Source organism: Halichoerus grypus, chromosome 10 (assembly GCF_964656455.1).
Source record: "Halichoerus grypus chromosome 10, mHalGry1.hap1.1, whole genome shotgun sequence".
NCBI classification, from domain to species: Eukaryota; Metazoa; Chordata; class Mammalia; order Carnivora; family Phocidae; genus Halichoerus; species Halichoerus grypus.
The window spans coordinates 823720-851569 of NC_135721.1; the positions used below are offsets into that span (position 1 = coordinate 823720).

General features: G+C 54.2%; 1 protein-coding gene across 5 annotated transcripts in view; it reads left to right on the top strand.

Moving 5' to 3' along the window:
- The window catches only part of SNTG2 (syntrophin gamma 2), a 218882-nt gene that overhangs the window by 183137 nt on the left and 7895 nt on the right, over window positions 1–27850 (top strand). For 4 of the 5 annotated variants that reach the window (XM_078055883.1, XM_078055885.1, XM_036081595.2 and 1 more), the window contains 3 exons: window positions 5605–5697; window positions 12869–12979; window positions 27001–27813. In XM_078055883.1, the coding sequence (XP_077912009.1) occupies window positions 5605–5697; window positions 12869–12979; window positions 27001–27141 (345 nt within the window). In that variant the 3' untranslated portion in view covers window positions 27142–27813. Of the gene's footprint in view, window positions 1–5604; window positions 5698–12868; window positions 12980–16992; window positions 17368–27000; window positions 27814–27850 lie in introns of those variants that run through there. The other variant, XM_078055884.1, reaches the window with a different exon arrangement.

The following is a 27850-nucleotide window of genomic DNA, read 5'->3' on the forward strand; positions in this document are numbered from 1 at the left end:
CTGATGTGAAGATGGAAGTGGCCACAGGGGCTGGTAGCTAAGCTACAAGGAGCTCCGGGTCTCAAACTCAGAACCTCTGAATGTGGCCCATGAGCACTGCTGCAGAGAAGGAGGCAGAGTGGTGGGCCTCGCGGGACGCCAGCCGAGTGTCCTGGACGGCTCTTGTGACCCCTGCCCGAGCCACCACACCTGCTCGTCCCTGGGGGAGGGCAGACCTGCCGCACTGATCCCCGCATCCAGGGTCCTCCAGCTCCGAGAGCAGGCTGGGGTCAGGGTTCCCACCCATCCGCCCCTGCACGGCTGTCCCTGCATGGCCCAGACCCCGCCCAGTGTGCCCACTCTACATGCGTTTTCCCGTCACTGGCTGTTTGAACACAGAGAGCTGAGGCACAGTCACACGGTGAGACCCATCGGGGCTATGCTTTCGGTGGAAATTGTGTTTTAAAACTCTGAACCAAGTCATTCCCATGGTAAATGTTTGCAAGTCTCCAAAGTGAATCGCCAACATAATGTGATTTTGAGGGGTGCTACTTAGCATTTTCTTGGTACAAATGAGCTTTTCTGAATATTTTGCAGAAAGATGCCAGCGTACATATTGGACTAGGACCTGGCACTTCATTTCTCTAAAATTCCTTACAGCTAAATTTAATTAAGTGGAGCTCAGAACTATGCCTGCTCATTTCTGTTTCTGCCCCTGGATTTGTTACAGGGCTTCAAGCAGCCCTTCCCGGAGCAGCATTCCCAGTGAGGGAAGAGCCACACCAGCTTTATGGACTGTGGGCATTTTGACATTTGCTCTTCCCAGCCGGTGCCCCCCTTGTGCAGACGGAGGGCAGTAGAGGGTGTGACCAGGAACGCACCCCAGCATCTGGCGTCCATGCTGCTTTGGAGAGTTAACACTCAGGGACGGTGAGCTCCTGCCCCGGTTTCTCACTGTGACCCCAGTCTCCCATACATAGCACCATTGGCCAGACATCTTCCAGAAAACCTGCACAGGACCCAAAAATAGGACACATGCTCATCAATTTACTTCTGGCCAAAGACTCCAAACCAGTTTCTGAGTTTATGTGTGGATCCCAAAAAAAGAATGTTAAATATTTTTGAGGAAGGCAATGCTAAACTGGGTTTATCTTTCAAAATTTCACTTAAAAGTGTATTTCATGAACAAGCAGAAAATGAAAGCCTTGTCCACAAAACCACCAATTCCAAAAACTGTATCCACATTGTGACATTTGTGTTTGTGACTAAAGTGTTCTGTTTTATTTGTAAGTCACGTGGGTCAAACACCTCCTGGACATTTGCGGTGTGCTCGTTAGCTTCTCCGAGGAAGAGTTTTCCCCACACGGCCTCTCTGTTCCTTGCTCCCAGAAGGAGCCGCGTGCGTATGTCGCGTCCCCAGCAGCCTCTGCTCTCTCAGGGTAAGGGGCCTGTGGACGTAGGTGGTAGGTGACCTGATGAGTCCAGGATGCTTGGGGCTGATCGCAGCGGCCTCTCCTCCCACAGGTGTGGGTAGCGCACGGGAGACGCGCCTGCTGGCCTGACCCTGGGCGCAGCCATCTTCCCGGGGACGAGAGTCCCGGTCTCTCCAAGGATTGCTTTGGGGACAGGCGTGGGACTTGTGCTCCACATGTCACATGTTCTGGACGTCTAGTCACCATTCAAATCATCCATGGAGGAGAACGGAGGGGTTTCCACAGAATTCGGTCATTTCCCAGCTGATGCTGCGCAGCGCGTTGCTCCGCGGGGCCTCCCTGTGGATCCGCCCGGAGTGCGCTGGGCGAGGGAGTCCGGGGAACAGGGCCGTTTACGGGGAAGCCAGGAGAGCGCACGAGTCGGGGAGAGGGAGAGGAGAGCACCTGCCCTCACCACGTGCTCGCCGCGGCGCGGGATCACAGGTCCTGAACGCCAAGTTACTGTCCTCAGTGACGAACACTGGAAAGAGTTACAGGTTGTGGACTTTGTAAACAATTAAATTTGATCAGAGCAAAGCCGCCGTGGCACGGAGCACAAGCAACGTGCGCCTCCCCGCCCGCCCCCGCCTCCCACTGCGGACCAGGTGGAGTGTCAGTAAATATGTCGGCCGCATCTCCTGGCGCACTGGACACTGGCCTTTTATTCACGGATGCTCGCCCTTCCCGTGTGTTCCCACGACGCCGCGTGCTCTGCGGTGGTGGACAGAGCAGCCAGGCCGGGTGGCCACTAAGCAGAGAAGGCTCCCGAGGGGATGGAAATTGCACCATCCTTACAGAGCGCTAAAACATGTCATCTGCGGCCCAGGTCATGGAGAGCAGAGCCACACACAGCCCGCTGTCCCCACCCTGGCGCCGTGGCTTCTGTGCTTATAACTTGGCCACGCTGCCCGGCACACCGCACTTCTCTGTCCCAGCGGCAGCGCTCCTGGGCCTGGCTTCTCCACCTGCAGCCACAGGACCCTGGGGAAGCTTCCAAAAATGCATTTGCCTCAGTTTTCCTCTTCTGTAAAGCAGGGTTCGTGAGAGAGCTGGTTCCCCAGAGTTGTTTGAGGATGTCGCGTGGTACGTGGTGCAGGGCAGGTGAAGGCTGTCACTGCTCACTCAGGGTGCGTGTAAGGCCACGCCGTGGTCGCGGGTCGTCAGTCACATGGAGGACACAGCTCTGCATCTCCACAGGACCGGGAGTCCCGGCCCGAGTCCCTCTGTCACCTGCCGACCAGACCCTTCCTGCGGGCCTCTCCCCTCGTCCCGAGGGCGCCGTCCGTCTGTCCCCGTGGTCAGAAGTGCCTCCTCCCGCGGGACTCCTGCACCTGCAGACACCTGTTCTCGGCCTCACATGCAGTCGCTTCTCATCATGCTGAGGAACAGAATCCCTTCCTCCACTTTCTCATTCGCTCTCCCCTTCGCTTACGCCCTGGCTGCGCGCTCTCTAGAATATCTCGGAGGCTAATTTCCATGCCTTTGATTAATGGTACCAGAGTGTGAATTTTTTAACACACTTGAAAATGAACTTGAATGCGCTATTTGACACCGTATTTATGACAGCCTAATTTAGTTCAGCCTACTCTCCTGTGAGGAGCTATTTGGTCTTTATTAGCTTGATTTTTCCGTGGCTGTGGCACATTGAGTTTGTGGCCGTGGTGTTTACAGGTGGAGTAAAAGGCATTAGGCCTCGGTCATGCCATCCTAGCGCCCCACAGACCCTGTGGTTTCGGGCACACTCACAAATGGGGCCACAAGCTACGTGGTCCAAGGCAGCTCAGACCCACAGCTGTGCTGTCCACGTCAACGCCTGCCTCGATTTCCCTCTAAAGATTGTTTCTTAAACAGCATGGCCTCCCCAGCCTCCCAGCCAGGGTGACCAGGTGCACGTGGACTCATCCCCCACATGTGCCCGGTGCCCGGCGCAGGCTCGCTGGGAACATAGCCGGGCTTTGCACAGCCTCACCTGAGACGCAGGAGGGACTAGGGCCCGTGGTCTGCACAGCCTGAACAGGTGTGAGCCTCAGCCTTCTGCAAGGGGCCCACGGCGCCCACCGTGCCACCGCCCCACGTGGGCTGTGCTTCTGGCCATGAGCGGTGACAGAAAGCCTCCCACTGTCCACACGCTGTCCACACCCTGCCTGGCTCCAGCATACATCTGCTCCAAATACAGATCTAACAGCACCGCATCCCGCAGAGCCCTGGGGGGGAATCTCAGTAGTAAACAAGGTAATTTTTAAGTGTTAGTTTATTAAATTAATGAATAAGGTGGTGGCCACTAACTCAACAACCTTTTTAAAAGAATTAGTGACTCGGGAGGGCCAGTGAGTGGCCTCAGGGCGCGAGGACCGTATGGTGCAGAGGGCCTGCGTGTTCTTTCCCGTGTGTGTCCTAGACTTGGCACAGAAGAAGGGGCCATCCAGAAATACCAACAGGTGCAGACCCCAAAACCCACCATGGCCTGCTCCCTGCAGCCCAGGACCAGGAAGGGCAGCCTGGTGGGACAGAAACATTTTACACAGTAAGTGATCGACGCCAGCCAAACACGCAGACGTCCCCACGGACCCACCCCACCCTCAGCAAATGCCTCTGCCCCGCCAGGCAGGAACGATAGCCGCCCCCCCCCCCCCCGCCCGCCAGGTGATGTCAGGGAGCAGAAGCATGGACCACCTCATGGGGCTGGAACTCTCGTCCCGTCCATCAGCAGTAAGGGTCCAACACCAAGAGGGGGACCTCAACTTCTGCCTGCCCTGGCGGTCCCTGGACAGCCCCTCCCCTATGGAAGATGAGCCAGAGATATTCAGGTAGAACGACTTAAATGAGCTCAAGGATCTCATAATACAAAAATATCCAGACTTTAGTAAACCGGGAAGATCTCAAACTGAGTGAAAAGACAATAGCTTCCAGCACGAAGATGTTGGGCGTTAGAATATCTGACAACCGTGTTCAAGCAGCGGTGATCGATGTGCTTCAGAAAGGAAGTAAAGCACAAACCTTGGAAACTGATGAGAAGACAGAAAAGCCTCAGCGGGGAGATCTGAAGCCACACGAGGAGATAAGTCACACAGTTTGAGATGAAGGTCACCATAACAAAGAAAAGGCTCAGCAGCTGAGCTGGACCTGGGAACGGAGGACGGAGCAGTCACCGCAGGCTGGACATGGCCGGCCTGCGAGGCTGAAGGGAGCTGACCTGTGTGCTGAGGTGGAACCCTAGAGGAGGAGGAGGGGGGCTGAAAAGTCCGGAAGGCATCCTGACGGAAGTCCCCCGATTTGACGGGATGGAAGACACTGCCCACTGCGGTGAGGCCCGAGCGCCGCCTTCAGCTCCCCTCTGCACTGAGGCTGGGAGGTTTTACCTGCAGCCTCGTCACACAGGTTGTGAAAAGTAATGCTTCCCAAGATCTTAATGTTCCTCTTCCTGTGTTTGTTCCTTCTGTTGAGAGTGCCGTGCAGATATTAGCCCTGGTCTCGGCATTGTGGTGCTTCTGTCCCACGTGGCTGGATGCATGGAGCTGTGTGCCTGGGGCTGTGTGTGTGTGCGGCCACCCGCCCAGGAGAGAAAGCCGGCCCTGAGCATCCGTGCGCTCACGCCCAGCAGACGGGGCGTTCATATTGAGTTTGATGGCAGAGGTGACCTCACCCAAACCTGCCAGGGGGGTGATACAGGAGCCACGCGGCCACAGCCTCTCCCCTGCGGGGGTCTGTGCTTTGGTTTTGGTGTTGCTGCTCTTCAGAATCTTTTTCCCCAAAGCACGTCCAGGTTCCCGGGGAGCAGGCCTGCGGCCCTGGCCTTCAGTCCAGTGGGCCCTGAACAAGGAGAGGAGAGTGAGCGCCTCACGCCCCAGGTCCTTCCAAACGCATTAGCAAGCAGAACTAGGAATCCCGGTGTTTCCAAACCGCTTTGCTGACTGAGGACTTGCTGGGCCCTGTTTGCTTGTTTGTGGTGAGAGTGGTGCGCAGGCCCCACGTCCAGCTCCTGCGTGGTTCGAGATGTTTGCCTGTAGACAAAATCCCAGAAAGCACTGCCCGTATGCAAAACGTCAGGACTTTTAAAAACTTGGTTTCTGATCGTGGGGGGATACTGCAACCACCTGGTTAATGTTGAACTCTTGCTAAAGAATGTTTTCTCAAAATGAATGCTCTTTTCTAGTCCAGAACATACACGTGTAGCTGGCAAGGAGAGACGCTGTGTTTCACGGTGGATTTCGCGTTGGGATTCACCTGTTCTGACAGTAAGACAAAGGTAAGCTGCCCAGCAGGCACGGCGCGGTGCCCAGGGACGCGCACTGTTACATTTCAGTGGAGCGGACGGGATGCCACCAGCCCAGCCAGTTTGCTGTGTGCACAGCGGTGCCGGCCACCACCGTCCGCGCCGGCACGGGGAGGGTCTCCTGGGTCCTGCTCAAGGGAAAGACCTCCAGCCCGAAGGAACACTTTGGAAAGAAATGTTATCTACTGCCTGGCCTCAAACCTGAGCATCTTGGTGAGAGAACGGCAGCCGTTCCCGGCAGGTCTCATCAGGTGCTCAGCTGTGGTTGACTTCCCCTTACCGCACAGGTGACCACCATTTCCACCAGCATCTCTGTGAGCCCGAGCGTTCACCGCAGCCCATAGTATGTCATCCCATGGGGCTCGTTCAGAATGCAGGATGGGGACGCGTGGGCAGGACAGGTGCGTCACACGGCAGGGGCGCAGAGCCCGCTGGCTTAGCCTGTGCCCGGCCGTGGGTCGGCAAGGAGCTGGGGACACCGCATCTCAAGTGGCAGTCTCACCAGTGTTTATTTCCAGACCTCCCTGTAAAACCTTTGGATACTCTCTTCTACGAGTTAATCATCGCAGCCAACTCGGGATCCCCTGTGAAATCGCACCCTAGCTTTTCAGAGGTCTGGCCCATGTCTTCCCCATTCTTCTAGACAGTGGCTCCCGCGGGGGCGAGTTTGCCCCTGGGGGCATTTGAAGGGGTGTTTCTGCTGGCATCTAGTCGGGGGGAGATCACAGACACTGTAAGTGCCCTGCCGTGCACGGAATGGCCAGCAACAAGGTGCAGAGCCGGGAGCTCCGTTCTGAGGAGGGGCTGCCTCCTTAACAGAATTCTCCACTAGAAAACTCACTGCGCTCTTACTTTATTCCCTCCCAGGAAAAGGGTAGGAGGTTTCACAGTAGGGCTTTACCTAGTGTTTGTTTATTTGTTTATTTACTTTTCAGGGAAGGGGGAGAGGGAGGAGGGAGGGGCAGAGGGAGAGAGAATCTCAAGCAGACTCCATGCTGAGTGTGGAGCCTGATGCAGGGCTCAATCCCATGACCTTGAGATCACGACCTGAGCTGAAACCAAGAGTCAGACACTTAACCAACTGTGCCACCCGGGCGCCCCTCTACCTAGTGTTTAGAACGACAGCGGGGCCCATTTGCAGGCACATTGAACACTGGGAAGGATCCGTGTGCTCTGTCAGCATCGAGGCCACGGAGAGGGCATGGTCCCTGACGCAGCACAGGTCCTGCCGGACGGGCTCCGGGCGCCGCTGGCCGTGCTGCTGGGCCTGAGGTCTGCGTCACCTACGGCACCAGCCTCTGCGATGAGCGAAGCAGCAGCCATCCAGGCACAAGGAAGCAGCTTCTACACCGTCTCTCAACTATTAGGCCTGACATAGAGCTTGGTGTTCCAAGAAAATCTGCGTTTCACCAAATCTAACCGAGATTTTCCAGATGTCAAGTGAAGAGCAGGTTACAAGCCATCCGGACCGCCCCCCACGAGGACCTGCGTACCCCCTCTCTGGCTGCATGTGGCGGTGTCGTCTGGGGCCTGGGGGGACAAGGCCGATCTGGAGGGAGCCCACCAGCTCTCTGTCCATCCCAGGAGCCGAGTGCCGCCCAGCGCATGTGTCTGGGCCGGCCCGCCTGGGGTGGGCTGTCCACACCCGGCAGGGCTGGTTCCCAGGGTCAAGGCTTGCACAGCGCCAGGTGCCCCGCGAGCTGACAGAGCTCACTGTGTCCTTCTGGTGGCCCTGGTGGAGCCTCCCCCCCATCCCCGATGTTCCTGCTCTATGTGATGCGAGAGCCCCGTGTCTCCTCCACCCTCACAAGGGCCATCCAGGGGTGCGCATGGCTGTGAGATCCTAAGAGGTGCCTTCCGTTCACAGGACCACAGGGCCACTCAGTGAACGAAGGAACCCTGGATGGTGTCACGGGAAGATCTGACTCATAGCAGATGAGAAAGAACCTCTCGACACCAAACCCTGATCAGGCCCCTAGCCTTTCACGCACTCCGATCAGGGCTGAAGGGCAGCTTCCCGGGGAGTGGAGACGGAGTGAAGTAGCTGAGCTCTGGTACCCACAGGCTCCTCAGCAGCACATTCTTGCTTCTGTTTATCCCGTGAACTTCCTCTTCCTCGGCTGCTCCGTGTCCCTCTCCAGGGCATCACTCCCTTCTTGTCACACCCCTCCGTGTCCCTGCTGTATTTCACGCCCGCGCGGTGGGGCAGGTGTGGCCCTTGAGGGGCCCTTCCTACCTGTGCACCCAGCATCTCCCTGGCTGGCCCTAAAATCAATCAAATACAAGTTCAGAGAGCTAGAATACGATCCTTAGTGCAGCGAGCAGCTGAGCTGCTTGAAACGTCCTGACAACGAGCTGCAGAACTAGACTAAGCTTTTACCGTCACTGGCTGTTTATCGAGGACCCTTGATCACCTCGCTCTCCTGAACACAGCAGGGCGTCCCTCCACCACCCTGCCCTCCGTGTGCTGGAGCCAGCCTTCCAGGAGCCCCCCAGCTCCATGAGCTGTGTGCCTGGGGGAGGGGTCGGGGCCTGGAGAAACCCCTCCCTCCCTCCCTGGCCCTGCAGGAGCCCCAGGAGCACTCAGCTCTGCCTTTGGGGGAACCTGCCACCTTCCCCGCCTGGTCCTTTCAGCCACTTAACGTCAAGTTCACGGTCTTCAAGTCCAGTTTTCATAATGTTCCGGTGAAGTCTTTTCGGTCATCTGAGCCTGAGATCAGACCTAGGGCCTTCTCCCGACCTATTCCCCGTGAAAGTGAAGTCTTCACATTTTCCTTTTGTTTACTTCTTGATTGTAAGAAGTTTTGGCCTAATACTTATGTATTTGTCGTGATTTAAGACAGTAACTGGAAATTTTAAAGAACATGTGACAACATAAAAAGAAAATTGTTCTAGAGCCTTGTTTTGTGTATGCCTTTTTTAAATTTTTAAATTTACAATATTTGAATTAATTTTCAAAAAAAAAGCTTTTGCGGCTTAACTGTGAAGAGTATACCAGTGGGTTGTAAATCTATGAAATACTTAGAACTCTTCTCCATTTGACACATCTTTATTCTTTTAATGTACGATAACATTTGTAAATTCAGTATACATAGGTTTTCCATTATTTCTAGATTGATATGAATAATTGTGAATAATTATGAAAATGGTGTTTTCTCAATATGTCGTTAATATAAGTTATTAGGGAAAAATCACATAGATTTTTTTGGCCTTAGAAACATTTAGATTGAGATTGACCACGCCTATATTCACAAGATAGTTCATATTTCCATGCTATAATATGCTTTAGATCAGACCATTTTGAGTTACTTCTGGGTCAGAAGTAGCCCCACAATGTGGTGGCGGTATTATTCACCAAATGTTCATAAGAACAAAGACGAGGTTTTGGTAGGGGTCTCAGTTTGAATGCTGGGCACCCGCATGGACATGAGCCTCAGAAGTAAACGTGTGGTCAGATTCCTTAGCTCCCCACTTCTGTGTTTGCCAGAGGAAAGGTGAATGGTTGTCTCCACACGTGAACCGCTCACATCAGCTGTTCCTCTGCACCATGGGAAGGGAGTGAAACGCGAGACCTGCCATCACCGGGAAGCAAACATGCTTGGCTGTGCACATTTTTCCTGCTCTTACAAAACAAATGGGAACCGTGTTGTCCAATATATTTAAATTTCTAGACAAATTATCTTCAAACCATTTAAGCCAGAATAAACCAGACCTCTCTGTGCGCATGCATCCCGCCTTCTTGCTGGGGCTGACATGGGTCTCTGCGCAGAAGCCACGGGTTCCTGCACATGCCCAGCTCACTCGGAGGCCCGCTGGGCGGCCATGACTGTTCGCTCTTGATCCCTCTGGTTTGGTGGTAACCGACGTCCCATTTCTGGTGTACCAGATCGGAAGCCGGAGAGGACATCAGCAAGAAGCAGGGAACAGATTGTGGGCCATCGGGCAGCAGAGAAGCGAGACAGCCCACAGACGAGCCATCAAGTGTCGCTTGAGATCTAGGACCAGAGTGAACTTTCCCCAATTTGCTTTCTGCCTGGGGTCGTGTTGGGAAGTGACCTTGTCTGTAACGTGAGCTTGCATTCCAGAATGTCTTCTTGCCGATGAGACATTCCACACAGCAGAGAAGTAACACGTCTCCGTTGAGGGTGATGCATGGTGGTCCTTGTGGAAGTCCTCTCGCCTGATTCCCCGCTGGGCTGGAACCCAATAATCCCACAAGGAAGAACAGAAAGATTAGATTTGAAAAAACTGGAAAGGAATGACTTTCTTGTCGGAGAGGAAATGTCAGTTTGGGTCTGGCCTGACTGGCAGGAAGAGCCCCACCGCGTGGCCATGCAGGATGAGCGATGCCACAGGCACCGCGAACCCAACACAGGGCTGTCCACCCGGCCCCTGGGGGCCCTGCTTTCATTGTCAGTAGTTAACAAGGCAGGTGTGTCAGGAAGGACTCGAGCCATGACGGTCACCACCCACGACCTAGCAGGGTGTTTCCTGTAACATGCGCTTGACTGGGGGACTGTTGTTGAATCACTACAACCTCAGCAAATGCTTTCGTCTTCCAAGATCGAGACCGGAAACCCAGGATTCCCTCCCACCTCACCCTGTGTCCAGATGCGTCTTCCGCCTGTGTGTGGGGTGGGGGCAGCACTTGAGGTCCAGGCGGACAGCCATTATGATCCCACCTGGGGAGCCCACACGTGTTTTGCAGAAGAGCTTACAATCCCAAAACTCAGCTACTGGCCTGGTACCTCTTTCAGGTGACATGTGCAGACACGGCATCCTTCACGGAAATAGCATGTTCGGTTTCTTCAGGAAAAGTTCTGTTTTAGGTACAAGAAAGATTTCAGAAGGAGTTGGAAGTGACTCGGAAAGAGCCCACCAGCAGAGGAAGTTCCACTGCACTGGAGCCGCCTCCCGCCCCCCCGGCCTCCCAACCCCCCCACCTCCTGCCCCCCGGCCCCCAACCCCCCCACCTCCTGCCCCCCACCTCCTGCTCCCCCGCCCCACCATCTTGTCCTGCAGAATTGCTTGTGGGTGTGGTGCGGGTGCGCCCACGGTCAGTCTGACAGCCCTGCACCCGGCTCCCTGCACAGTGGCTGATGAAAGCGCCCTCGTCCCTGATGAAGTGCGGCTGTGGGAGAAAATCGGACATAACTGAACACCAGTGAACTGTGGGTGTGTGCTCTCCAAAGGCAGTGTTCCTTTGAAAGCAAGACAGGTTCAGGACAGGGTCAGTGTGGAGAGAATGTGCTGGAAGGTAACAGTAATAAACTTGCAGGACTCCGTTGTGAGGATCAGCAGCGGCGCTTTCGCGGAGGTCTTTTGTCTGTAATATCTCAACAGCTGACACCACGTGAGATGTTAATTTTTGAGGTAATTCCTAAGTGTTATCCTGATGAGGGTCGACCACTATTAGGCTCTTCCTCATAATCAGATTTGAACCACATGTGGTTCTGTTGTTCATCACAGAGCCGTCTGGGCTTTGCCAAGGAATTTGGCAAAACCATGATGCCCAGGATGCCCCTGGCTTCCCTTGATGACAGGTTCCCGCGTGAAAGCGGGGGAGTGTTAACGTCCAAGGCAGACAAGATTTGGGCCATTCTGTCTGAGTCTCAGAGGCGGGCACGCCGGCAGGCACAGGAGCCCTGGGAGCCAGGCAGCTTGGCCAGCGCTCTGCTCACCGTCCTCAGTGCACCTTCTGGTTAACTGTGCTGTGGTTTTTGCTTGGTGGCTGATGGCAGTGGGCCAGGGGCTGCTTCCGAGGAAGCGGCGCCTGCAGTGTGAGTTCTGGGCAGAACCTCCTAATTCCAACATGAGGAGGCCCTCCGGCTGGGAGTGAGAACACCCAACCCCGCTGAGGCTGGTGTAGACCCACCTTCCTCATCCTGAAAGGAAAGACCCGGATATTGTTCCCTGAGACCCTGATGGAGTTCCGGAGTCCCAGCACCTTATGGAGCTTGTTTGGACACTTTGCCCTGAAACACGGAGCCTGGATTCAAAAAAAAGAAAGAAGTACAAGACCCTGAGGTCAGTGGGGGTGAGGGGTCAGGGGTTGCCAGGGCAAAAGTGCCTTTGAATCCCCCCCCCCCACTGTCACTGCCTCTTTGCCGTTTGTGACGCTTAGAGAAAGATGGTTCACTCTTTAAAAACAAGCACTTTTATATACTAGAAACTGCAGCTTGCACTGGATTCTTCTGGGAGATGAAGACGTTTCTCATGAAGCGTCTGTAAGCACAGACTAACTTTTGTAGAAACCACTAAGTCTTTATTTGCTGCAGACTTTCTTTTTTATTAAACAGTGAGAATTTATGAAGCACATTTCATCTCTGAAGTACCTTAGTAAACAGCCCATTATTTTTGCAGCGGTACGAAGATGTGATCACTGCCTTTCTCAGCTTTGGTGCAGGAGAAACCGACGTGGGGTGATTTGGACGAGCCCCAGGTGGGGCCGTCAGTGGGAATGAAGTTTCCCTTCTGTCTGCACCGGGGACCAAGTCTCATGCTCTATAGCAAGAAGTGGGCCTCCTAGTGGATTTTAACAGAATTGGAGGAAGAGATGAACCATGAGAGACTATGGACTCTGAGAAACAAACAGGGTTTTGGGGGGGGGGTTGGTTAGCCTGGTGATGGGTATTAAGGAGGGCACGTATTGCATGGAGCACTGGGTGTAATATGAAAACAATGGATCGTGGAACACTACATCAAAAACCAATGATGTATTGTATGGTGACTAACATAACATAATAAAATTTAAAATAAATAAATAAATAAATAAATAAATAAATAAATAAAAAGTCTTGCGAGCAGAAGAAGGAGCAGTGATCATATGATGCTGGTAGCCGCGTACAGGAAGGAGAAAGCCAGGGAGGGTGGGTGGGGTGGCGGGAAGCGTGCTGCCGGGTCGGGGTCCGGGACTATGGGACACCTGGAGCCCAGTGCAGGGACAGAGAGGATGCGGGCAGTCTGAGGAGGTCACTTCACACAGACTGAAGAAGGGGAAGGTGGACGCTCTTATCACATGCTCAGGGTAGATAAAAAAAATGAAGCAGATGTCTGCATTTTTAAAAATGGAGTATTTAATATATGAATAGATATTAATGACGTAAGTGAGCTATTTCTAAATCATAATTTCATTCTTTTGCAGAATGTGCTCTGGAGATTTAAATTTTCTCAGCTTAAGGGATCTTCAGATGACGGAAACACTCGAGTGAAGCTGCTGTTCCAGCATCTGGACACCAAACAGATAGAGGTGAAGGTAGGGAACCTGGTTTACGCTGCTGCCAGCCACATGTGGAGTAAGACCTAATGGTCAGATCATGTTTTTGTTCCCCCTGCATGCGGACGACCCACCTCAGAGCTCAGATGGCCGGGACATCAGAAGAGCCGGTAGTCTGTCTCCTATAGAGATGCTTACAGCCTAAGACCAGGATCACTGAAACATATTAATTGATTCTACTAAAAATCACAAGTTCATTACCAAACGTTAACAGGAGATCGATATTTAAAAATACATGAGATGGGGCATCTGGGTGGCTCAGTCAGTTAAGCATCTGACTCCTGGTTTCATCTCAGGTCATGATCTCAGGGGTGAGATCAAGCCCTGTGTGGACGCACGGAGTCTGAGATTCTTTCTCTCTGCCCCTCACCCCCCGCACACATTCTCTCTCTCCCTTTCTCTCTCTCTCAAAAACAAAAACAAAACCCAAAAAACAACAAGAAGACACATGAGGGTGCCTGGGTGGCTCAGTTGGTTAAGTGACTGCCTTCAGCTCAGGTCATGATCTCGGAGTCCCAGGATCAAGTCCCAAATCAGGCTCCCTGCTCAGCAGGGAGTCTGCTTCTCCCTCTGACCCTCTCTCCTCTCATGCTCTTTCTCTCTCCCTCTCTCTCAAATAAATAAAATCTTTAAAAAAAAAAAAAAAAAGACACATGAGAAGCCAGAATTGAAAGGAAGAGTTTTACAAACTGCATTATGCACAATTCAGCTGATGTGTTGTCTGTAATACTGAGACCAAACTGCCGTTAACGAAAGGAGCTCAGGCACAACTTACAAGTTCATGGCACTGAGCTGTTTTACTGCCAACAAAGGATTTTTTCCGTGTTTTATGTACACGTGTTGTCAACAACCCAGTTTTAATATAACTAAAGACAAATCAAAGGATAAATCCAGGGCACTAAAAAAAGAAAGAAAAAACCAAACGTGTGAGACCCACGAACACGTACGGTTTGTAAACAGATCCAACTCTTTCCTGCATTGTTACGATGAAATCAGAAGACACATCACAGAGGACGTGGTTATAGCCAGATGTCAGTTTTTAACATCTTTTTATTGAGTGTAATGAAATAATGTTCCGTATCTATGTTTTTTTAAAAGATTTTTATTTATTTGAGAGAGCAAGAGTGGGGAGAGCAGGAGAAGCAGACTCCCTGCAGAGCAGGGAGCCCCATGAGGGGCTCGATCCCAGGACCCTGAGATCATGACCTGAGCCGAAGGCAGACGCTTCACCGACTGAGCCACCAGGCACCTGCCATATCTACTTTTTAAGCACAACTGCAATTATACAGAAACTGTTGATATTCTTACTTTTGGGGAATGGATAAAATCAAAGCCTGAACGTAAATGCTCTCAGGGCACTTAGGTCATGAGGGGGGGTGATGGGGCAGCAGGTGAGACAGCAGACCTCGTCCGGATGCAGGACACGGCGGTGAGGGGGGCACACGGAGTCCAGGGGAGACCCGCCACCAGCAGCGTGGGAGGGAGTGGGGAGACTTGAGATGATTCTGTATTTGGCATTTTCTCTGCATTAACACGGCGACCACGGGTAACCTGGTTGGTACTTGATTGGCCTTTGGAGGAGCTGGTAACAGGTTTCCTGCTAAAATCCTGCAAACCTCTTATTCCAGTGCATCCTTTGGGAGCATGGGCGACACTTTGGAAGTCAGTTCGCAGTGGGTCTGAAGGGTTTCATGCTTGTGGGTATTCTAGCAGCTTCCGGCAGGGCACCTGCTGACCCAGGGCGCATGCTTTGGGAATATCCAGCACCTTCTGTGATATCAGAGGGTCCTTTTGACAGGCAACACAGGTTTCACTAGGTTGAAAGGCATTTATTTTGATTTTTTTAAGGTTTAGTGAACTTTTGGTGATCTGTATTCATGAGAAGAGTGGGACCTGGGTAATCTAAACTGGACAGTGTGAGAGATACAGTATGTGAATTTGGGGCATGTGTTTGAAACATCTTAATTTCCTTGTGGCATTTGTAGACTGGACCGGTTCTGTTTTCAATTGGTGAAGACAGAGCCCTAGAAAGTTGTGGGGCCACAGGGATGGACACAAGATTTGAAGGGCTTGAAGCTTAAATAGTTTGCTGTGATGTCTCTATAAAAAAAGTACAGTTGGGACTACAAGAACCCAGCTATACACAGACAGACAGAGGTGCAGTGAGGTGCCGGTGGGCATGCTGCCTGGAGCCCTGGCAGGGCCTTGCGGGGTCTGGGCAGGTGGTGATGCAAATGACAAGAGCTGGCCGCGCTCCCCGGCCGAGGAGAGAACGTGTATGTGGTGGGCCTCCAGGAGCAGAACCGGGCACACAACGGCTGTTTCCAGAAGCCACCTTGAGCCGACATCCACGTGTACTACAGCTTGTGAGGGACAGGAAAATTGGAAAAGACAGAAGGGGACTCTGGACCCCGTGAGAACCCTCAGGTTTGAGGCTCCGTTTAAACAAACAGCCCTCGGGACGGACGTCTGAGTGGGGAACCCCAGCTTTTGCAGGTACTGGGTGGGCGTGGTATGTCACTCAGGAACGGGTTATTGCCTCAGAGAAGACGGTGTTCCTGTTACCTGCATTTCCTGGTTCAAGGAGTGATAACCGTGGAACGATTTTCCTCCTAATATTTATTGAAAACTCTCTGGACTGTCTGGCCCGAGCAGTGCCTCGGTGATGAGTGCGTTGTGAGAACGCAGGGTCCCCGGAATCTGAGGGGCTCGGAGGCCCCAGGACACCACTCACGAGCCTGGGACGTGTGCAGAGATTGGCGCTGACTCCAGGCCGCTTCCCGTGGCTGCAGGGCAGGGGGTGCAGCAGTTTTTAAAGAAAATATTTGGTGTTCTTCTTCTCATCTCTTTCTCCTAAAGGAATTGTGAAGCGAAGGATCTGCTTTCCTCCTGTTCCGCGTGTTGGCCGCGTGTTGCTGCCATGAACTGTGGACCAGAAGGACTGAGCCTCGGGGCAGCAGTGCCCTTCCCAGCGCCCCCAGCTCCTATGTCCCCCAACCTAGCTCCGGGAGCCGTGTGGGCATCGTGCATGCTTCTCTAGGATTTCACTTCTCCCAACAGACCGAGCCACCGAAGGGCAGCTTGATTTTAGCTTTTTGACTTCAGCATTTAACAAGCGTGTTTAAACGAATAGATTAATGAACAAAGAAAGAGCAAATTAGATACACGCACAAAAATTTTTATCAGTTTCCAAGGAGGAAATTGTTCCAATTGCCTTTAAAGTCCGAGACTTTCGATGCTACGTGTGGGTGATCGCCTGTGCGCGTGCAGGAAGCCGGTCGTGCTTGTTGAAGGCAGCGCGCTGTTAATGAAGGATGAGTGTGTCTCCGGGAGGAGCAGTGGAGTGTGATTGTCACCCGCAAGTGACCGAGCAGGTAAACTCCACCAACACCTGCTGCTCGGCTCTCAGGGAGTCGGCCCAGCGTGCTGACAGGGCTTCGGAGCCTGGGCGGGGGCGCACGCTTGTATGTGAAACGTCCGAGCGCTCGGGCGAGTAAAGGAAGTTGTGTTTCTGAGCCTGAAGCGAGGCTGCTGAGCTTCTGTGGCCGAGAGCGTTGGTACCACGGCACTCGTCATCGATGCGGCCGACCTGGAGGAGTTGGGAAGCAGGTGGTGCAGGGAGGGGGGCACAGCGAGGCAGCGCCACCACGTGGAGACACGCGGGTGGGCCACTGGGCGTTCCACGTGACAGTGGGTGTGAGCAGGAGCGGTGCCTGCGAGCGTGGCCCCTTCCAGAGTGTCTGTGGGGTTGTCTCCTAACCCGTTCTCATGGAGCTGGAACAACAACAGGGCTAGCGCGCTCCCCCTGTCTCTCTGTCTCTGTCTCTATCTCTCTGTCTCCTTTTCTGTCTCTCTCTGTGTGTCTCTGTCTCTCTGTGTCTTTGTCTCTGTGTGTCTCTGTCTCGCTCTCTCTGTCTCTATGTCTCTGTCTCTCTGTGTCTCTGTCTCTCTGCCATTCAGCATCTCTGTCTCTCTCTCTGCTCCTGTACCAGGCTCCTAAGTGGCTAATCCCAGAAATGAAGTAGCCACGTTGGACTTTGGAGCTCTAGGTGACGTCTTTGTCTTGGTTTGGAGCCCGTGTGGCTGAAGGCACAGAACTACAGTGTTCACACTAACAGACGCCATGGAACCGACTCTGAGCACAAGCCTTGTCCTTGAGTTACCAGCACCGAGGAGAGGAGGTTCCCAGGGCGGAGATGGTAGTCATGTGCCGGCCGGCTCTCACTTCGTGCGGCCCAGCCGTCGGGGAGGCTCCGTGAGGTCCGTGAGTCCGCGGCCCACTCACTGGAACCCTGTGCACAGGTGCCGGAAGCTTCAGCATGGAACACCCTCAGCGCCCCGCCATGTGGCCGCCGCAGCTCAGTTAATAGCATGTGGGTCTCTAGCTCAGCCTGGCCTCCTTCTGGCTGGGAAGTCATCATGTCCCCATTTTCAGGAGAAAGACTAAGGCCAGCCCGCCCGTAGAGCACAGGCAGCTAGCCCAGCAACCGCCAAGGCTCCCTTTGCGTTCCGTGAAACTCCCACTCCCCAGCACGGGGCACACGGGCGTGCCAGCCACGGTTCCACCTGTTTCCAGATCGAAGGCCAACAGGACCCTGCCTGGTCCCCACGAAGCCACCCCCAGCGGCCTTGCAGCTTCTCATCTGCTGGCCTCGGCCTGATTTCGAGTCAACTCCTCTGCCTGTGAGGTTGTCGCCTTCCTGTAGACTTTCACTGGGAAGACACCGTCCAGCGTCGGCTGTGTCCAGGGCCTCTGCTAGTGTTGGGACGTGGGGTGAAGGAGACGTTCAGAACCAGGGACAGAGATGAAACCCGTAAGACACAATCCTGCCGTGAAAGAAGGCACACGTCCCCGAGAAGCTGAGTTACTATTTCTTAATGACCTTCTGTTGAATGGATTTTCTCCTCTCGGTTAGGATTCCACCACGGTGACGTGATGGGATGGGACTCAGAGCCGGGATAGGACTGCGGATGTGCCACTCCAATGGCTGGAACAACACTAAACGTGGGCTCCTGGTGCTGGGAAGCCTGGTCCATCTGCCTGTTGTCTCCCCACCACCCTCTGGTGTCCATGCGGCCCACGTTCAGATGCTCCCTGCAGGTAGCTGTTCCTTGGAAAGCGTTGTTGTGCACGTTCTTCTTCTTTTCTTTTTTATTAAGTACGCTCTACACCCAACACGGGGCTTGAACTCACGACCCTGAGCTTGAGAGTCACTTGTTCCGCTGATGGAGCCAGCCAGGCGCCCCTCGTACACGTTGTTTTCGAGGCCACCCAGTAGAGGGGGTTCCCTGGGTGCACCTGCTGGTTCTCCGAGCCTCGCACCTGCCCCGCAGCTGCTCAAGCAGACGTCAGGTCTCGGGCCTCAGGCTGTCAGGGGCTTGGAGACATTCGTTAGTGCCGTCGGCCCGGGAGATAAGCCTCAGGGCTGGCCTGTGGATGGGTCGGACTCGTTCCCCTCTCGGACCGCTGGGCTTGGGCATTCACAGGTGGGAGAGAAAGGGCTTTAGAACAGTGGCCTGTCCGGGCCAAGGTCCATACGTGCCCGGGTCCTTCAGGAGAAAAGTCTACTTACCTGATGTCTAACCACTCAGCTTTCAGACGAACTGAAAATGAGCCTCAGGTCCTATGGGGGAACTTCATTTTCCCAGGAGAGTTATAGAAAACCCAGACGCATACCGAGACACACTTTGGAATTTACGGGACGTTTAGAAGCCGTGTTAGACATGCTCAGTTTCTGTCCGAGCAGATTCAGTAACCCGCTATCCCAGGATTTCAGGGGTCTTTGCTTGTGTGTGATTTTATTTTGCGGACTATTTCCCGGGGAAGATTTTGGGCGGGTGTGGTGAAGGCTGCCATGGGGAGCGGCCCCAGGCGCGGGTTTGACCCTGTGAGCTGCAAATGCAGCCAACACGCTTGCTATGGGGGGGCCTCGGGGAGCCGGGTGGTTTTATTTTTCTTCCCGGTAATTACGGTCATAGTTTTTATCACCCTGTCGGCCAAATCATATTCTTGTGACTGTCTCTTTTATTTTTTTTGATAGACCGTCTCTGTTAGGCTCTCTATTCTGGACATCGAAATAATATCAGTTTTGTAATTAAAAGATGATATTTCAATTCAAAGATGTGGGTAAAGAAATAGATGTAAATATGCCTTCTTTAACCAAACTTCACAAGAGAAGCAATAACTCGGGGTTTTTTTGTGATTTATCGCTGTGACCGCGGTCAGACAGCCTCACCTTCTCCCTGCCACTCTCATCACAGCTGCACAGATGGGGAAACTGAGGCCTGGGCGCTTCATGGCATGCCCGCATCCCCCGGCTTCTGTGCAATGGAATGAAGGGTACGCGTGGCCAGGCTGGCCTCATGGATGACCCCCTTGGGTTTCTTTCCTTCATGTTTAAAAACTGTGGTAAAATATATACAGCATAAAATTTCCATTTTAACTACTTTCCAGTGCACGGCTCGGTGGTATTAAGAACCTTGGCATCAAGTGCTGGCACCCCCACTGCCATCCCCAGCCCTTCCCATCCTCCCTCCCCCCAGCCCTGAGTCCACGTCCCGACCCCGAGGACGCGTCTGTCCGGGCACCACGCCCAAGTGGGTCCGACGCGCGCTGTCCAGTGTTCATCCCTGTGACACACTTGTCGCACTTCACTCTGTTCAGGCTGCACAGTGCTCCGTCCTTGGACTCACCTCTCGCCCGTCCACGAGCTCGTGGGTGGCTCCACCTTCTGGCCGCCGCGGGCACAGGTGCACAAGTGTGTGCTCAGTGGTCCTGGGCGTGTCCCCAGGAGTGGGACTGCGGGGTCCTGGGCTGCTCACCCGGCTTCCCACTTGCACCCCGGGAGCGTTCCCAGGCCTACCATCCCCGCCGACTGGTCATTTTCCTCTTGTTGAAGATTGCAGCCACGCTCGTAGATGGATTTCCCTGGTGATTAGTGGTGTGCAGCTTGTTTTCACGTGGCTATTGGCCATTTGTGTATCATCTCTGGAGAAATGTCAGTTCAAGTCTCTTCCCACTTTTTAAGAAGGTTGTTTGTCTCTGTGGTTGAGTGTAAGGAGTTCCATCTCTGTATGGTCTCGGTGTTAACCCCCTTATTAGAAATACGATTTGCAAATATTTTCTCCCAGTCTGTAGGCTGTCTTTACTTTATTCCCTTGAAAATGTCCCGATGGCCAGAAGTTTTTAATTTTGGTGAATCCAGCATATCCGTTTTCTTGCTGCCAGACAACCGAGTGTGGTGGTTCACGGCAGCTCGGGTGCGGCGGCCCCCAGGGACCCCGTTCTCGACTGAGCCTGCAAGGCTGCGTGAACGGTGCGCAGCTGGTTGTGCGCTTGTCCAGACGGCGGTTCGAGGGCTTCAACCTGAGCAGAGCTGCAGGCCGCCTGCCTAGCGAGAGCTGCCCAGAATCACAGGGACGACAGCACTGCGGCCCACGGGCGTGTTCAGTGACCGCTGCTGGCTTCCCTCTTCCCAGGAGTCTGCGTGGATTTCTAAGCAGCCATGGCATCTGACGTGCTGCGAGCACAGCTGGGGAGGTGCGGGCCGCCCGTCACAGGGCGGGAAACCTCAGCTGCCTTCTGCATTTCCAGACACTTCCTTTGTGAGGCCTTAGTGTAAAAAATAAACAAGGTGAAACCAATTTGCCTTCAAGCTCAGACTTTGCGCTTCCATCTCATTTGACAAGGAGCCGTTACTTGGGGACAGAATTTAATCTGGCCGCACTTGCCTGAGCCCCTGGGCTGAAGGATGGACTTCTTACAGGTTCCTGCTTCGCCGCCAGCAGGTCGCGCACTCAGACATGCTGTCGACACCTGGACAGGTACGTCGCACCCAGACGTGTGTGGCAGGTGGTGCAGGCAGTGGGCAGAGCCCGGTGCCCCCGGAGCCCAGTTCCTGTGACACCCCGCCATCTGCCGCCGGCAACAAAGGCAGCGTGGACCCCACGGTCCTGACCGTCAAGGCACCGTGGCCTACGGGGAGGTGGACATCTCCACACCACCGGCTACGAGAACCGGAGCCTCCTCTCCCCATCCCGGGCACGGCCCAGCCGTCCCAGCGCAACGGAGGACAGTGTTGTCTCCCTCTGACCGCAGGCCCGCTGCTCAGGGCAGGAGGGGAATGACAGTGTTGCAGAGGCAGACCCCGCGCCTCGCACAGGGACTTCCTCCTCCACCCTGTCCTTCTCTGGGGGCCTGCTGTGTGCAAGGCAGGTGGGGTGGATGCCGGACAGACCCCGGCACACAGACAGGGATGAGGATGTGTGAGTTCGGACAGAAGTGCTCTGGAATACGTCAGAGAATTCTCAGTGCACGGGGCCGGAATCCGCTGAAGGCCACACACCATCCTCTGAATGCGGCATCCCAGCTGGATCAGGTTGGGGTTCACCTCCTTCCGCCCCGGGGCTCCCTGTGAGGCCCCTGCTGAGGCACGGACGGCTTTCTGTCATGAGAGGGATTAGTTTATTTCTGGTGCTACGTCGTCAGCGGTGTGGACAGGGTTGTTAGTTGCCGTCCCCACGCGCAGACCTGTGCCAGCAGGAAAGGAAGGAATGAGAGGGCGTCTGCGCAGGAGGGGCAGGGGCCCACAGGAATCCACCCTGGCTAGGGATGGGGCTTGAGGGCAAAGGTCGGGATGGCCGGCGGGGCCCGGGTAGAGGCCACAGTGGTCGCGTGGCTTCCAGGTGTGTGAGGACGTGTCCGAACGGAGCCCACAGACTCAGGAGTGCGCGGATGGCCACGCGTCTGCTCAGTTAGCAGGAATGTAATTTAACTGGGACAAATGTGGTTTTGAGAAGGATGGCCTACACCCATGGGTTCTCCCTGAAACACAGTGTCATTCAGCGTGGCACACACCGCTGACCCGTCCCTCCTCTGAGCCTTCAGAGGACACTGTCGGGCCCTCGCCCCCGTCCGTGTGGACTCGGTCCCCTGGGGACCTCGCGGGGCTGGAGCTCCAGCTCCTCTCCCCGACCCTGAACGTGGCCGCCCTCAGGAAGCGCAGGCCTTCTTTAAGAGTGGTGGCCGCTGCTGTGTAGTCAGATGGAAACCACCTTAAACTAACGTCCGTGCGCCAAGCTGCCTCGCTGGGGGCATCACCCGCGGCCGCCGGAGCCACGCAGTGCCTCCGACAGGTGGAAGCACACAGTCTCCCCGTGCACACCTGCAGCTTCCTCACCGCGGCCCAGGTGTAAATGCCGCGGTCGCGGGAAGCGCCGGTTCGCGCTCGTGACTTGCTGAGGGTCCCAGACAACGGGATGTGGAACGAGAGTCAGGCCTCGGCAGCCCCACCTCAGACACGGATCTCCATTCACGGTGCCTTTTCTGGGCTTGTTGTGGAAACTTGGCCACATGGAACGGGGAGCAAAAAAGGCTGCCCCGGGTGCTCCAGTCAGTGGTCTGAAGACCGGGCCTGCACGTCCTGATTTCCAGAAAGGACAAAACCGCGTGGCAGCCAGTTGACCCTGATGTCGGGCAGGCGAACACCAGAGGCAGAGGCGTTTCCTCCATGAGAAGGGGTGGGCGAGTTGCACAGGGTTTCTCGGTGACCTGGTGATGGGGGCAGTGACCGTGGCCCTTGTCCACACCCAGAGCAAGCTGCCCAGAAGGAGGGAGTGGTGGGCCGGCCGGCCGGGGAACGGAGCAGAGAAAAGGCCCGGGTGCCCCTCGTGCCCTGGCAGCCTCCCCACGGTGCGGGCGATCTCTCCAGGCTGCACTTTGTGCAGACGGCCCTGGACTAGCAGGCACCCGGCTTTAAGATCGGTGTCTCTGGGGAGAGGACGCAGGCAGAAGCGATCGTCAGAGCTGTTTGGGGAAGTCAGACTTTTTAACATCCTGGCGAGATAATACCGCTGAGCTTCCATATAAATAAGATTTATGACGTTATAACTGCCTCGTCTGCTGAAGGGGGAAGTGGTTTAAATGTGAGCCAGAGAACGGAGCGAGGAGGTTTCACGGCCTGGAGACGCAGCAGCAGGAGAAGTGAGTCACAGGGGCGCGCAGAGGTCGTGGATGAGCACTTTCTTCAAGGAAATCAGATCGGAAGCCAAGTGAGTGACCTTCACTGGACAGAGAGGGCGCAGGGGGCCTGGCAAACTCCACACGGGATTGGGCCGCGAGCCGCGGGTGTCAGGAGGGCACTTTGAACAGGTTTCCTTCTTACCGGAGGGCGGACAGGCTGGATTGTCCCCTGCTGGGGCCCTGCCGTCCCGGGGAAGCAGGACCTCAGGGAGACTCCCTCTTTCCAACCATAACCTGCTCCTCTGGGCGTTTGGGATTTTGGTTTTCCCACACTCTGCCGGTTGACCGCTCACTAGGAGTTCTGTGGTGTCTGTCACCGTCCCTCCTGCCGGCCGTCACCACCCCAGTCTTGTCCTTGCGCAGGTCCTGATCTTTGTCCCCGGAAGCGCCGTTCCCCGTCTCCCTGGTTCATGCTCCATCTGCGGCTCCCGCACCCGCAGAGTCCCCTGGGGAGCAGTTAGGCAAACCGGCACCTGCGGCTCACCGCCGCTCATCAGAAAATTGTCCGTCGGCTCAGACACTTTCTGACAAATGCCAGGCACTTTGTGCACCACGATGGGCTGTGGATGGAGATGTGATTTCTAGCGGAGAAGATTTACTGAGGACACACGGGGGATTTCAATGTCGGTACGCTGATGGGAAGTGTCGTCTTGTGAGCGATGGCGCAGACCCGGAGCGCGGACTGAGGAAGAAGAAATGTTTTCTCAGGTCTGGGTGACCTCATGATTCATGGTTTGAGGAGCCCAGTATAGATCCTCATGGCTTCCTAAAAGTTTTACCTCATTACAGAAAAGTTCTAGGTCTTAAAACACTCAAAAGTTGATAATCATGCAAGCTATGACTCAAATTCCAAGTCATTATTTCGGCCACCATGAAATACTTAAAAACATTTTATAAAAATCTAGGTCATTAGGACAAACACGCCGCAGAGGAAAGGGCCGGGCGCAGCGGGCGGACCTAGGGTGGAAGGCAGGCGTGTCTGTCCCAGGCGCGAGCGGCCGGCGCTCTGGCCCTCAGCCCTCTGGTCTGTAAGGCGCACTGTCTCCACCTGGCGCAGCTGCGGGCTGTAAACGGGATTGACTGGACCGTGCATGAGAAGAGAACACGCGGGAGGCTGCGGGTTTCGAGGGTGAGCACACGGCGCGGAGAAGCGCCTCCTTCTTCCAGACGACGGTGTGCCTTCAGGATCCCTTAAGCCCCGAGCGCTGGTGTGGTTGTCGGGGAGACGGCGTGCGGGGGGCGCACTCCCTCTGTGTCCATGCCCGGGAATCTCAGTGCTTCGTGCGGGGATCATGCAGAGCGTGTCCTCCTGAGACTGGCTCGCTCCACCGGCACAGTGTCCTCAAAGCTCGTCCCTGCGGGATCCCTTCCTTCGTAAGGCAGGATGGCGCCCCCCTGTACGGATGGGCCATATGTCCTTTATCCGTTCATCAGCCGAACGGGCCTCCAAGACGCCCTGTCTTCACAGAGTCAGACCAGTCTGAGGGACAAAGCCGCCGGCATCACACTCAGAGACAACACGATTGAGTCGGTGGGGCCGTGCAAAGCCCCCAGTAACCTGCACCTTCTTTGATCTGTCTCCGAACCGTGAACAGAGAACTCCTACTTCACGGCGCCTGTCACCATCAGGCCCTTCAGGGAAGCGCGGCTCTGTGGATTCCATCACTCTCCCACGTCACTCTCCCCCGCGTGGGGGCTCTCCGTGTCGGGCCTCGGCTGCCCGGTGGGCGTGCGGTCAGAAGTCAGCAGGGCCGCCCAGGTCTAGCTGCAGACGTGTCGTCCAGAGAGCCTTGCGGTGACACATGGCTAGGAAGCCAGCGCGCCACAGACACCTTGGTCTCGGCCTGAATCGCCCCTGTTGTGTGAGTTGTTCACAGGGAGCCTCACTCAGCATCTGGAAAAGTCAGAATTGAGGCTTTAAATCAAATCGCCTGGATTTCAACACCATGGACTGAGGTTTTGTGTGGAGTTCAGTGGTGTGATTTCACTTTGTCCCTGACTCTTTTGGAGATTTTGTGTGTGGCTTCAACATGTGGGATCAGAAACCATGGACGTCAGGTTTGGATTTGGCCTTCGGGCTGGTGGTGTTGGCTCCTTGTTCCGGTCCAGGTGCTCCTATTGGTAAGTCTGTGGGGAACCTGAGAAGCAATTTCCAATTTGCAAGATCCTGAAGCATAAATGATGTGGACATTATAGCTCTTTTTTCAAAATGTCCCTTCCAGAAGCTCAGTAATTATGACTTGGAAACACATAAATTGAATTAAGTATGTGTGAACTTTGCAAGAACCTCATGTTCTTGTATCATGTAACTTGGCTTTCCTTTCCTCCAGGAATAAGTCACCATGACTAAGGGATTTGAGTGGAGTCTCGGTGTGGGCATCACTAGGGGGTCAGCTAGCGTTGAAGTTCGGCACGGGGTTTGGGCAGCTCCTGGATTCTGCCAGGGACGGCAGGGCCGCTGGGTAAGGTAATTCTGCAGTAACCGTGTGAATATTAGGACACTTTCAAAGGAGAATGCACCTCAGTTTCTTGAACGTTACTCATTACTCAAAGTGAAAATAAACAGTGATCGGTCAATAATCAATCAGTCCCGTAGCTGTCAAGGTTAAGATTCACTCGCATGCAAAAGAGGAACTTAATTCAAAGTGGAAAGCAGTAACGGGGCTCCTGTGGTTCCTATAGCTGGAGTCGGGCTGGCTGGGAGCACGGGCCGGGGTCACGCAGGTCGCGAGGGTCCCTGGTGCACCCCTCCATGAGCAGGAGTCCTCTGTGCCAGCTGCACCTTCCTGCTGACCCTCTCCACGTGCTGGCAGGTCCGCCGTTCCCGCACCCGGACGCACCCGCGTGGAGACCCTGCTCCCGCTCCCCAGGCCCATGTCGGCCTCCCCAGGACACTGGCTGTCCACCTGCATCCTGGCCCCATCCCATGAAAGGAGCAGCTTCCCGAAGGAAGGCACAGGCATACACAGTCCCAGGAGGGGACCGAGGTGGACGTCACGTTTAAGGGAAGCGTGAAGTCATTTTTGAGATGTCAGATCTTGAATCACAAAGAGGAGCAGCTCAGAAAAGCTAAGATGGGTGGTGGGGAAGGATGTCCTTACCCGGGGGGGCGGGGGGGACGACTGCTCCCTCGTGCCCCGGAGGTCCCGCCCCCAAATTAAAATATCAGAGATCCTGCCTTTACAGGTGGGGAAAGGAGCACATCTGGGACTAGACGAGCCAGCTTGCTGTCCTTGCTGTCCTCGCATTGTTGGAACTTTCCTTCTGATATCGCCTCAACAGTTGAGAGCACAAGACGGTTTTGACAAAATTTAGTTAAGGTGTTAATTAGGTAGCAGTTCTCTTAAAAGGAATTTTGATGTTTTCGATTATTTTGGAATTTTATTATGCCAAAGTAGAAGAGAAAACTCAGAACAAGATGTGTAAAGCTCCTGCCCCATGGGTAGAGCGGGGTGACAGCTGGAGAAGCTTCGTGTTCACCCTCAGAAGCGTTAGGACGCTGATGACCCGCGGCACCCTGAGACGGTGTACTCACGCCTGCATCAGCTGCGGGTCCATGCCGACCTGCTCTGGACGTAGTGGGGACCTGCGTGGGGTTTGCGGAGAGAGGGAAGACCATCTTTGGCATGAAATCCGTATCACAGCGTCACCAGGGCGCCGACCGGCCAGTGTCAGTAGGACAAGACTGAGGTCATGTGACCCCCGACCCCGCACAGATGGAGTCAGGGCCCAAATGGAAGGCGGGAGCATTACCTCTGTGAGACGTGAGGAAACAGGCTGGCCTGTCGGACTGTCCGAGCAGAAGCAGTATCTTTGTGTCTGTGGTCGTGTTGATCACACTCTGCCTCCCACCCTAAACCTTCCTTATTTCATGCATGTTTGTACCTGGCTTTCTTGGAGCTCAAAAAGCAAATCTGTTAAATGTTCTGTAACGTGCTTTTCTAAGATTTACAGCATTTCATTTTATTTTTTCTTGCAGGAACTTGAATTCCCGGACCTGACGGCTGTCCTGCACTGCATTCACGCCTTCCTAGCAGCAAAGGTGGCCTCCGTGGACCCCGCATTCATGGACCGCCAGAGCATCGCGAGGAAAGTGCTTCTGTTGAGCACTGAACGTTAAATTATTTTCTTAAGAAATGACTTTTTCCTGCAAATATTGCAACTTTGTGTGATTTTATAACGAGCCTATAGTTGTGATACCAATAAAATACATCACTAGTTTGCAGAGACGGGTCGTTCTTCTTAGATCTGATGGGCCAGGGTGCCGCTCGGGCGTCTCTCTGAGTCACACACGGAAGCACGCTCTGCTCCCATTGCTAACAGCCAGATTGTGTGTCCATAGAATATGTAATAGAAAATCCTGAGAGCCCACCACTTGGATTCTTCTCTGGAAGAGAAGGGTTTCTTCTGCATTTGGGTCATTAACTTCCCCTTTTTCTCAAGGAGGGGCTGAGTAAAGGTGTTAATTTGAGAAATCAGTAGGAGAAATATGTCAGAAAGAAAATTAATTTCAATTTTTTAATTTTACTAAATTTTTATAAACATATAATTAAATAACACATCATTTAAGTGCTAATTTACTTTCCTAATTCGTGAAATACAGCCTTTATTGTAGTTTCCTTGTTTTTTGTACTGTTTACTACTTCTAAGAAGGTCCCCTTTCTATTTTTGTCATTAAAAGCGACTCACGGACTCCTGAATCTTCTTTTACGGAGACGGACTGTGGTCCTAGATCACATCCTCAGGTCTCACGGCTTCGAGGACAGGAAGCACGGAACCGTCCGGAGAACAGGTAGATGGTTCCTTCAGGAAAGCAGGTGCACGGCACT